The sequence below is a fragment of the Octodon degus genome, unplaced genomic scaffold (assembly GCF_000260255.1).
Source record: "Octodon degus isolate 3935 unplaced genomic scaffold, OctDeg1.0 scaffold00117, whole genome shotgun sequence".
NCBI lineage: Eukaryota > Metazoa > Chordata > Mammalia > Rodentia > Octodontidae > Octodon > Octodon degus.
This window is the reverse complement of record NW_004524693.1, coordinates 8,270,750-8,284,066: the sequence shown is the minus strand read 5'-3', so window position 1 is coordinate 8,284,066 and position 13,317 is coordinate 8,270,750. Positions and strand designations below refer to the sequence as shown.

The window sequence follows — 13,317 nt, the reverse complement described above, 5'->3', positions numbered from 1 at the left end:
TATACCGATGAATGTCCATTTTGTATCTGTGTATTCAAAGTAGTTAGGATAGATATATAGTTGCATTCTCTTAATAAATAGAATGATTTGTTCTAATGGTGTTTGTAAATAGGATCACAAGTCCACTTCTTGTACAGCAATTAACCACTGAGAAGAATATATGCAGTGTGTTATTTGTTGAAACTGTACTTCTGATTAGATTTAAAACTGTCTCATTGCTATCTGTTTATCAATAAACCTTTGAAAAAAAAGAAAAAGAAAACAGAACGGGAAAAATAAATACCCTTATGCCGTACCTTCAAAACTGGAAAAGAAGAGCAAACCAAACACAGAGCACAAAGACAGGAGGAAATCATAAAGATTAGAGCACAAATTAATTCAATTGAGACGAAGAGTTAAAAAAGCAAAAAGCTGGTTCTTTGAAAGATTAAATGAAATCGATAAACCCCTAGATACCCTTATCAAACAGAAGAAATAAAAAACTCACATACAAGCATTAAGGAATATAAAGGGTGTAATTACCACAGACCCAGTTTAAATTCAGAAGATTATCAATAGGTACTTTGAGAATCTTTACTCTCACAGAATATAAGACACTGAACAAATGGACAGATTCCTAGAAAAGTACAAATTACCACTCTGAATCGACAAGATATAAACACTCTCAATAGCCCCTCCCAAAAAAATCCCAATGAAATATGAGATGTAATTAAAAACCTACCTGCAATAAAAAGTCCAGGTCTGGAAGGATTCACACGTGTATTCTACAAGACATTTACAGAAGATGTAGTCCCTATACTCCTCAAACTCTTACATGAAATTGAAAAGAAAGCAATCCTCCCAAAATCAATCCTGGAGGCAAGTATTATACTGATACCAAAACCAGAGAAATATGCTACTGAGAAAAAGAACTTCAGGCTGATCTCCCTCATGAACATAGATGGCAAAATCCTCAACAAAATACTAGCAAATAGAATACAGCGAATGATCAAGAAGATCATACACCATGACCAGGTAGGATGCATCCCAGGGATGCAAGGATGGCACAATATTCAAAAATCTATAAATATAATACACTATATCAATAGAGTGCAAACTGAAAACCACATGATCATCTCCATTGATGCAGAAAAGGCTTTTGAGAATGTCCAACACTCATTCATGTTCAAAGTCCTACAGAAAATTGGAATAGATGGCCTCTACTTCAATCTGGTAAAAACCATTTATGAAAACCCCACAGCTAACATACTCTTAAATAGGAAAAAACTGAAATCTTCCACTCTTTGATCTGGTACAGGACAGGGATGTCCTCTATCACCACTTCTATTCAATATAGTTCTAGAATCATTAGCTAGAGCCATTAGAAAAGAGAAAGAAATAAAAGTAATAAGAATACGCAAAGAAGAAGTTAAATTATCTTTATTTGCAGATGACATGATACTTTACGTGGAAGACCCAAAAACCTCCACCAAGAAGCTACTAGAATTAATACAGAAATTCCGTAGCATAGCAGGTTATAAAGTCAATACCCAAAAGTCAATAACATTCCTCTACACAGACAACAAACACACTGAGAGGGAAATTATAGAAACGATACGTTTTACAATAGCACTGAGGAAAATGAAATACCTTGGAATTAACCTAACTAAAGAAGTCAAAGATGTTTTCAAAGAAAGTTATAGTACTCTGAAAAAAGAGATCTTAGAGGATTTCAGAAAATGGAAAAGTATTCCATGCTCCTGGATAGGAAGAACCAACATTGTGAAAATGGCCATACTCCCAAAATTGCTGTACACATTTTGTGCAATCCCTATCAGACTACCACCGACATACCTCACAGTCATAGAGAAATCATTCCTGAAATTTATCTGGAACTGGAAAGACCTAGAATAGCAAAGGCAATTCTGGGCAATAAAGACAAGCCCGGTGGCATTGCTATTCCTGACTTGAAATCATACTACAAGACTACTGTGATAAAATCAGCATGGTACTGGCATCAAAATGGACCTGAGGATCAATGGAATAGATTAGAAGACGCTGACGCCCTTACGAACACACTCAGCCACCTTATCTTTGACAAAGGGGCCAAACATACTCACTGGAAGAAAGATAGCTCTTTAACACATGGTGCTGGAAAAACTGGCTCTCTACATGCCAGAAACACAAACTTGACCCAGGTCTATCTCCATGCACTAAACTAAAGTCAAAATGGATTAAAGATCTAAACATTAAAGCAGAGACACTAAACCTCCTGGAAGAGAAAGTAAGAGCAACTCTGGAAGACATAGGGGTAGGCAAAGAGTTCATGGACAGAAATCAAATCGCATGGGAAACAGATGAAAGAATTAACAACTGGGACCTGCTCTTACTGAGAACTTTTTTCACGTCAAAAGAAATTACCAACAAAGTGAAAAGGCAACTCACAAATTTGGAAAAAATCATGACAAATAAGAATTCCAATAAAGGTCTGCTCACTGGAATCTATAAAAAACTAAAAAACACTAGGGCCTCGAAATTTAAAGACCCAATCCAGAAATGGGCAACCGAGATGAACACTCACTTCTCAGAGGAAGAAATTAAAGAAGCAAATAAATATATGAAAAAAAGTTCCACATCACTAGACATTCGTGAAATGCAAATTAAAACCACATTGAGATATCATCTAACCCCAGAAAGAATGGCTATCATAAAGAAATCACCCAACAACAAATGTTGGAAAGGCGGTGGGGAAAAAGGAACCCTTCTCCACTGCTGTTGGGAATGTAGACTGGTGCAACCATTAAGGAAATCAGTATGAAGACTCCTTCGAAAAGTTGGTCTGGAAATCCCCTTTAAACAAGCTATTCTACTGGGAATTTTCCCTGAGGATCTGAAAACATCATATCATAGTGATATATATGTGCCTATGTTTATAGCAGCCCAATGTGTGATAGCCAAATGTTGGAAACAACCAAGATGCCCATCACCTGAGGAATGGTTGAAAAAGTTGTGGTATTTTTACACAAAGGAGTATTATTCAGCTATTAAGAATGATAAACTCAAAGCCTTTATATTGAAGTGGATATCACTTGAACATATACTCATAAGTGAAATAAACCAGACACACATGTGTAAATATTGTATAGTCTCCCTAGTATAAGAACTCAAAAGAAGAAATACAAATAGAAAGATATAATACAGGTAAAAGGAAAGCAGGATCTCAAGGACTAACTAACCAAGAGAGGGAAAGGAGAAGAGCTAGGAAACATGACAGTGTGAAGCCATACAGTTATATGTAGAAGATGAACAAGGCAATGATCCTGAGAATCTTCAGAAGATTTTTGAATCTAGCAGTTACTTTGAATGATTCTCACCCTGACTTGATATATATATGGATACCTGTGAACTAAGCTACTGCACTGCATATGGTAATTTGTAATAATAGTTTCATGTTTGGAGTGCCTGTCATTCTGGTATTCTGAATATAGGCTGCTTATCATGACATGCCAGTTGCTGCTATGATGTCTCTTGGGTAGGTGGATGTTCAAGAAGAAGGGGGTGGTGAATGAAAGCAAGAGACAGGAAAAGGAATATTGTGGGACTATCCTGCTTCAAGGTTGTATATGGTTAGATTTTTGGACTTATGTGCAAACATGAGAAGTATATAATTCTTTATACCTATTTTAAAATAAATTCTAATTTTTAAGTGTTTTTTAATCTTATTCTGTAAGGACTTAAAGTTCAACATATCAATACTTGATGAAAAATACCTGTTCCATATTATGCCTATGATTTTTGATATGCACAGAAATAGTGTGCTTAAGCTTAACAGCCTAAGTTGTTTGATAATAACAATAAACTTGTCTTCTGGATGGTTAACAACCTAAGTTTGCAGACCAAAATTAAAGAAAAAAAGGAGGGCTGAAAGGAAAGCCAACATTTTGGTCCTAGCCTTCTAAGGTCAATTGAGACTCAGGACATATGAGAACTTGTACTGTAACGTCATGTAACTCGGTAGTGTCCCAAATTTTCTGATCAAGGAGATTATGGCGCCAAAGAGGAAAGTGATCGATGATGTAGAGTGTGCCTAAGGAGAGTCACATGGAGAGAATACATTCTCTCAGGCTTTCACAGAGAGCACATTGGCCAAGCAATGGCCGTGACTCATCCACACAGTTGACACTGACAAAGGTTCTACAATCTGAGGTACAGGATCTCAAAATAAATCCTTAAGGGATTTCACTGACCTTATCAGACTCAACAGCTACAATTCTTGTTGCATAGGTCCTTCTTTACCTTGGTCTTAACCATCCAGTAGAAAAGTATAAAAACGAAATATAAAGAGTAAAGCCATGCTGTCATGTTGAGCTGTGTGGGACTCGGGTCAACAATTTCTGACATTGACAGTTAAGCAGAAGATCCAATACTATTATGGGCTGCTGGACTCTTTTAGAATATTTTGCTAAGTTTACACACCTATAATATTCAAATAATGGAACATAACAAAAAAGGGTATACAGACGAATGTCCATTTTGCATCGGTGTACTCAAAGTGGTTAGGATAGATATATAGTTACATTCTCTTAATCAATAGAAAAATTTGTTGTAATTGTTTTTGTAAATAGGATATCAAGTCTGCATCATGTACAGCAATTAACCACTAAGAAGAATGCATGCAGTGTGTTAATTATTGAAACTTTCCTACTGATTTGATTTGAAACTGTCTCATTGCTATTTGTTTATCAATAAAATTATGGCAAAAAAGAAAAAAACAAATGTATGAAGTGTTAACTGTAATGTAAGATAGAATTAAAAGGCACATTTTTTAATATATTATGAGTTTTCAAACATCCAGGCCAATTCATACTAAATAGTCAGAATATATATGCAGAAACTTGCAATTCTGACTCCTTTCACTTAAGAATATCATCTTTATTGGCATCCATTCATTGATAAAAGCCTCAATTTTATCCTTTTTTATGGCTGAGAAATATTCCATTGTATAAAAATACCGTATCTTCTTTGTCCATTCCTTCATTGATGGGCATTTGGGTTGCTTCACAGATTTACCTATGTCATGGTGCATGGGTGCACATATATCACTGTGTTATTATGTTTTCAGTTCTTGTGGGAAAATACAAAGATGGGGAATAGCTGGGTCAAATGTGACATGTAACTCTAATTTTAAGGAAACTTAACAGTGATATCTATAGAGGTTATGTCAGTTCACACTCCATCATAAAGAGATTGGTATCTTTTCCCCCATAGCCCTTCTTTTTTTTGTTATTTATTTTTAATTAATTTTTTTGAGAAAAAATAGCAATAAAAGAGTTTCAAAACATGTTAGTAGGACAGTTGCAATGATTAATACATTGCATATTGTTGTCTGCATAGTAGTTATTCATAGTACAAGATGCAGATATGTTATCGTGTCTAAACACTATTAGTGCAAATCTTTCTTCTCATTGAACTAAGAGAATGTAGCTATATATATATATCTTAACTATTTTGTATATGCAGATATATTTTTTTCACTACAAAATGGTCCTTCATTTATATACTTTTTTGTTTAGTTTTGTTAGAGAAGGGTATTCCTTTGTCATTCAGATATTGTAGTTGCCTGAATTCAGCAAAATAACCTAATATAGTCCACTAGCCCATAATAGTAGTGGGTTATCTGCAGAACTGGCAGTGTCAGAAGTTGTTGGCTTGAGACTTTTACAACTTAGCATATTAATACAGCTCTACTTTTTATGCTTCACGTTTATACCTCTCTGCTGAATGGTTAAGACAAAGATAAAGCAAGACCTATACAACAAAAAATGTAAAATTTTTTGTTTGACGAGGTTAGTCAAATCCCCTCAGGATTAACCTTGAAGCCCTGTACAGCAGTTTGTAGATCTTTTGTCAGTGTCAGCCATCTGGATGAGACATAGTCATTGCTTGACCAATTTACTCTCTGTGAAAGCTTGAGAGAATGTTTTATGTCTAGGTGACTCTCCTTCGGCACACTCTACAACATTGTTCACTTTCCTCTGTGGCCTCATGATCTTGAGCAGAAAATTTGGGACACCAGTGAGTTACAGGATTTTACTGTACAGGTTCTCTTATGGCCTGAGTCCTCACTGACCTGAAGGGCTAGGGCCAAAATGTTGGCTAACCTTGTACCAGAAGCCCTTCTAGCATTTGTTATTGGTTGATTTCTTGATAATAGTCATTCATTCCGGGGTGAGATGGGAACTCAGTGTTGTTTTAATTTGCACTTCCTGAATGACAAATGATGTTCAATACATTTTTATATATTTATTTGCTATTTGTATTTCATCTGAGTAGTGTGTATTCATTTCAGATGCCCATTTGTTGATTGTGTCTTTGAATTATAGGGACTAGTTTTTTTAAAGAATTCTTTATATGTTCTAGACAAAATCCCTTTGTCTGTGGGACAATTACCTAAATTTTTTATTGCCTGCCAAGTATAAGAAACTAGATGAGTGAATAAGATCCAAATGGTTCAATAGATATAGTAAAAATGAAAGAAACTGCTTGAAAGGAAATAACAAATGAGATGGGGGAAAGAGAAAAGAATAGGGGTCAAAAAAAGATGTTACATACCCAGGATAACTAAGATAATTGCAATACTAATTTCTGTTTGTTTATTGAAATGAACATTTAGTGCTTATATTCTTTGATCAATTTTGCATGCCTATACTTGGTAATCTGAGCAAATACTTTGAAGATAACAATATGCAATCTAATAACCATTTTTAATTTCCTATCATCTTGTTTTGAAATTCTATAATTTTTGTTTTTTCTGTCTTGAATATAAAAGAGAAACTTGCACCAATGTACAGAAACACCGAGAACAAAATTAACAAATGCCAACACAGACAAGCCACCATATTTCTGACTCAATTACTATGCACTTTGCTGCTAACAGTTTACTCTTTTTAAACTTTTTGCTCCTGTACTGTTGCTTTTTATTTTTTTAAATATATTTATTTTAGGGGACTGGCTAGATAGCTCAACGTTCTAAAGAGAATATAACAAACAATAAGAAATGATACAGCATTGCAAAACAAGGTGATAGAAACCTTTTTAAGAAGTACACAACTCAGGTGAATTCTGAACAAAACAAACACAAACATAATTCATTTTTCACAGTATTTTATTACTAGAAATTTCAGCATATACTACAGCAGTATAAAAATATTGATCATCCATGTGTAAAGCATTTCAGGGTGCCATCTAAACATGGACAGAACACAGGTTATTCTTCATTGTGTGGTACTATCCAGTAAAATGGGAGTATTCACTATTGAGATCTCTTGTCCACTAAGCACTCCCTCTCCCCTGTGGAATCAATTACTGCATACATTCTCTCACATGCATACAGAAATACTGAATTAGGCAGGTATAAAAAAGAGCCTTGATAAAGAAACAGAGTTTCTATGGCCCTGATATTCATTTCAGGGCTAGCCTGAAAAAAGAATATAGAGATACATACTGAACAATAGGTGGGATATGGAGAAAGGCCTTAAATATTAAACTCTTTCTGTTTGGAGTCTGGGGAGGCAGTAAGGCAATAAAGGGAGTGAAGTTAGGGATGAAGGTGAGGGCAGTATCCATATATTTGAAAGACTGGAGAAAGGTTTGGAGTCATGGCCAAGTAGATGGCCAACATCAGGGGTCAAGACAAAATTAAAACTCTGGAAAAGCAGCAAATCAGGAACCATAGAGGCAGACAATAACCAGGATTAAAATAGAAGACAGAGCAAGGAAACACAGGCGAAGAGCCTTCCAACAAGATGTTGCCATGGATGAACTTGGGTCACCCAAAGCTGGGGTGAACACTGGCAAAGAATCTTTCAAAAAGCTGGTGGCATGTGAACTTGGGCCAGCCAAAGCTGGGTTGAAATCTTGGCTCTGCCCTGCCTAGGGGATTTTGTGATAGTTCCTGCAGGTCTCGGAGCCTCATGATCCTCTCATATTTAAGAGAGAATACTGATAGTACCTACCTCCTCCCTCCAATGGCTGTAGTATAAATGACACTGACTACTAAATGTAAAGTAGTACATATGTCATGGAAGCTGATGGTGACGATTACTACCTTCCTCACTACTTGACTTTTCTTCTAGGCCTGTACCATAATGATGGACGTCATTGTGCACATGCTCAGTGACACAAATCAGGAACCAGAGATGGTATTTGCGCTCTTGCTTGTGTGCCACAATCCTGCCAAGGTTTCCTGTGCATTTGTCTTGTATCTATTGCTTCTCCTCCATCCCCATTGCCATTGTTTCTGAGTTGGCTCTTTACTATCTCTCCCCTGCATACATCCTCTTTGTGCAGATTGACTGCATATGAGGGCAGAACAACTTTTCCTTCTTCTTTGAATTCTCAGTGTTCAGAGGTTAAAATGTAGACTACATAAACACAATACAGAAGAGTAAATGAAATGCAAAGGATAGAAGGACTATAAGTTAAAAGGTTTTTAATCAAAGGTATCACATACCAAACAAGCTACAACATAGTGACTAAATCTACGGATTATAGAGCCCGTCTATAATAAGTTCAATTTTGCCACTTGCTAGCAGTTTAATCAAGGGAGAGTTACTTTACTTCTATTTGCTAGTTAATTTTGATTACCAGCTTTACTGGATTGAGACTCCTAGACATGAGATTGGATTATTAGGATGCTAACATCAGTGTGTTAATCCATTAATGTGTTCACAGCTCAATGGATTATTAGAAAGTGGAATTTAGTTGGAGAAATTTGGTTCATTTAGGTGTAACATTGGGTGCCTTGTCTAGTCCTTGCCCCTTCCTCTCTTATCTACTTCCTCTTTGTTCTGTTTCCAGCTAAAGTGTTCTACTATGCCCTTCAGTTTAGTGTTGTCTTCCACATACAAATGAGTTTCATGAACATTCTTGTCTTGTGCAATGATTCCTGTATCCATTACCTTCCATTAGTGCTTTTTCTTGGCTAAAAGTTATTAAGCACTTGATGCTCACAAATCAGATTGAGGAAGAAGTTAGGGGGATATGAATGAGGGTAAAGGAGTGGGACAGTTTATCTCAGAGCTGCAATCCTAACATTCAGTCCTGCTTGTGCTACTAACTTCAAATGAGAGTATCACCTGAATCTGTTTTTGTGTCTGCAAAAATGGACCCACTGTTAAACATAACTATAATAAAAATTTGTTATGAGGATTATATGAGAATGTCACTGAAGTTAGTTTTTAAACTGTAAAATGACAGAAATATGCATAATTATTCTATTGTGATCAAGGTTGAAATAAATCCTAAAAATAGAAATAGGAATGTGGAGAAGGTATTTTTTCTGACAGTTAGTGGGCAACTATTTTTTATAGTACATTTTTATTTTGGTTTTCAAATGAGTAATTGTGTGGTTGTATAAAAGACAGCCATTTTTAAAAAAAAAGGAAAAATTGGGGAAGAGCAATTCTTATTTTTTTAATTTTTGCAAGTTTTAAAAATTGTATTAGTATATATTTGCAGCATCTGAAGTTTACACTCATCTGGGGGAGAAGGTGCATGTACAAAAAAAGTTTATTTATTTTTTAAATTCCCTTCCTGTCCCACCTGTCTCCCTCCTTCCCCCTCTAAATTCTCTTTCCCCATTTTCATTCTTCTTATTATTATTCCCAGTTCATGTTTATGACATATAATATTTACATTTACTGTGATTAATAGCTTCCTGTCTATGGTATATCTTAATTGTTATGACTTCCCTTCCCCTCCCTTTCTTCCCTTGCCGTCTTTCTCTTAGGCTATTTGCAATGTGTAATTTCATTGTATTTCAGCTTCTTTGGAATGCCAAATTCCTTCAGTGTCTCTTAATTCTCTTCTCAAAAGATTTGACCCAGTAACCACGTGGGTGGTTATTAAGTGCAGCCTGGCCTCCTGTGAGCAGGAGTCAAATTCACTGATTGAGTCACAGTGCCCTCTTGCAGAACATACAATTATGATGTCCCACATCAGCTCCTCTATATAAAGCCTGGCTCCTCGGAGCACGCTCAGTGGCACCAAGAACTAAGGGACAGCCAGCACACCAGCCCGCGCCTTTCCTACTCTGCGCGGCTAAGCGGCCCTTACTTCCCAACTACAAGCTCAGAACCTCGGTCCTAAGAAAAAGAAAGAAACTGAAGACTGAAGGAACCATGACCATCTTTTTGTTCCTAGTGAGCGGAGCTGTGTTTGGCTTCATATTTGTCTTCTGGAAAAACCGAGTTCAAGAAAAGGTAAGGGAGATTGTAATTACATGAAGCTATCTGAATACGGAGATTGGGGAGTGAGTTTTTAGAATAATGAAAAGATAGTGAGGTAAAAACAAGAACTTGTCTCTTGCTGTTGAAAGACTCACAAACTTTAATTACTTTTCTCTTTAAGGCCTCATTTTGTCCATAGATTCCAGGGATGTGCTTTGCTGTAAAATAGTACCAAGTTACTAAGTGATGTGGACTGATTTTCAACCTACCACTGCATCCCGTTTTAAGAATTTCTACCTGATCTCTCCTTGTTTCACTTCTCCCATTTTGCGCACATTCCTCTTCTGTTCTCGTGACGACACTGTGAGAGCTTTTTGGATAGTAATCACAAATATTTCAAGTCTAAAAGTGGGCCAAAGACAGGATCCATCTGTAAAAGTATAACACTGCTCAAGAATATAAGGGATACGACACTTTGGTAGTAGAAGGCAATATTCTTGTATTTTTCTCAGTATTGTCCTTGGCAAAGTATACTACTGGAGCATAATACATTCTTACTCTCTAATTCTTAGGAAAAATCAGTTCATCTTTTGTAACCAAGCTTTGATTTAGTAGTATTTGGAAATTGCAAAACTCAACGAACTACATATGTATAATTTCCTTTACAGAGAACTATTGGTGATACGTCGTCAAATTCAACTGCTTTTACAGTAGTAAAAGCGACTTCTTCCTTCTCACATCGCATGAGTGCTAACAGTCCTTCAGTCTGCAACCTTTCTCAAGATATCATAAATAATTTCCCACACTCGATGGGCATACACAAGCGAATACTGGTAAACCTCAAGGTCATGCAACACCAGCTGGTTGAATTGGAACAACATCTGATACTCAAGGGCTTAAATGGTGCATTGGTCAAACAGAAATACACTAAAAAGGTTACACGATACAGTGAAAGTGCAGGCAGTCAATAAAGGAATTTTGACTGGAGTTAGTTGAGTCTATGTTTATTCCAAATGAATTATTATTTAAAAGTGATGAAGTGCCAAATCAGACCCAAAATCCAGACATATCAATTTGCTTACTCACATATTATTAAAAAAACTGAATAGTTGTCACTGCTATTATAAATTTTACTGAGGAAGTGATAGAAGCACAAAACAGAAAAAAAATACAGGACAGTAAAAAGAATATAGTTGGTATATAGTGATTATAATTTTGAAGGTGAAAAACTTTTATCTATTGATTTTTATTGATTTACAGTGTAATAATTCTAATATGCCACTGTTGAATGTGTATAATGGTTTTAAGAGCTATCATTGGGAATGCTAAAGTATGTGAAGAACTCCATTAAGTTTGTGCTTTTTACATTCAAATAGATGAACAAACCTATACCTACTACTTATGGTCAGCTTTTGAAAGGAATTGCTTTTTCTTTATGTATCCCCCATTCAAACCAGATATTCTTTCATTTATAAAGGATGCAAAATAGTCCCTAAATTTCAACAGTCACTGGTAGAAAATGGTATGCATTTTTCTATGTGGAAAAAAATTATGCTTCAAATACCATGAAAATTTCAAGGTAGAATTCATGTATACTAATATGAATTAAAACTACAAAAACATATGTCTAAGTTCTAGTCATCTGTTTCAGATAATATTTTGCAAAAACCCAGTATAATTAAGTAATCAATTTCTCAAAGTTCACTAATAGTATTTGACCTACATTCAAAGAAAACCTTCAAAGTATCAAATATGTGCTCATTTTACACATTTGAATGTATGTATGTCCTGCTTATCTCTACTCATGTTCCCTCCCACATGTAAACTACAGGGCAAACTTTGAAAAAAAATGGTCTGAGTCCTTTACTCTTTTAAACTTCAACCAAAAAAAAAACAGAAAAAGGAATCTGAAATGTATCAGAAAATTATTCCTCCTATTGTTAATTCACTTACCAAAGACAAAGCCAGCAGTGATGCATGTGCATCTTAAATTTTTCTGTGTGTCATAGATTCCTTTAGTTTTCTGATAAAAACTATGGCCAGATGCTTAAAAATGCATTATACATACGTGCAAGAGTATTACATACAATTTTGATGCTATAATTCTCTAAAGCCTAGGTTAAGAACCTTGGGAGTTTCTTTTACAAAATAATGTGTTATGGTAAAGAAAAAAGAATATATGATGGTAAATCTTAATTGTCAATTTGACTGGATGAAGCCACTCCTGGAAATATGATTAGACTACAGGGATGCTATAATCAGCAGGTTAATGTTCCATTTAGAGGTGGGGACCAATTGGGGAAGATGGGTTAGGGTCTCTCTCTCTCTCTCACTCTCTCTCTCTCTCTCTCTCTCTCTCTCTCGCTTGCTCGCTCGCTTGCTCTCTGTCTCTCTCTCTGTCTGTCTCTCTCTCTCTCTCTCTCTCTCTCTCTCTCTCTCTCTCTCTCTCTCATTGTCTTTGTGCTCTGCTTCTTCCTGACTACCTTAAAATGAACAGCAACATTCTAACACACCTTTCTGCCATGCTGTTTTTATCTGGCCATTAGCTGACCAAAGACTGAGACCTCTGAAGCTGAACAACTTCTCCTCTTTTAAGTTTGTATGTCAGATATTGTGTTGCACCAAAAAGGAAAATGATTACTACATTTACTGTGCTGTAGTTTTTTCATCTGTAACTTAAAAACAACGCATATCAGAGATTGTCGTATGGGTTAAACAAAGACTTAGAGTATCATATCCTACATAATAGATATGAAAAGTCTTTGTTTAATTTTAAAAGTGTAAGATACAGCTAAATGCAGAGCTGTAAAGAAGGAATTGTACATAGACATAAAGGGAACCATACAAAAGGAAGGTTTGGCATTGCCATTCTTATTATATTTCGTTAAATTTTTATTTTTGAAAGAGAATAAAAATATGAGAAATGATACATAATTTCAGTAGACAAAATGATAGAAATTCAACACTGGTTGTTATATTCCATATTATTGTCTTCAAATTACTTGTTCAAATTGCAAGACATATGCATGAAAATTAGTCAAAAAATTAAAAAGAGCCAGTCCTAGCCAGGTCCGGTGAGTGTGCAGAGAGCTTCCTGCTACCCTGCGCC

The 13,317-nt window shown here is 35.7% G+C and overlaps 1 protein-coding gene across 1 annotated transcript; it reads left to right on the top strand.

The window, feature by feature from the left end:
* Window positions 1-10,042: 10,042 nt before the first annotated feature.
* Window positions 10,043-11,179, top strand: LOC101574698 (kita-kyushu lung cancer antigen 1 homolog). Its single transcript, XM_004640053.2, has 2 exons — window positions 10,043-10,241; window positions 10,877-11,179. The coding sequence occupies exons 1-2, from the start codon at window positions 10,161-10,163 to the stop codon at window positions 11,177-11,179; spliced, it is 384 nt and encodes a 127-aa protein (XP_004640110.1). The 5' UTR covers window positions 10,043-10,160.
* Window positions 11,180-13,317: the final 2,138 nt, after the last annotated feature.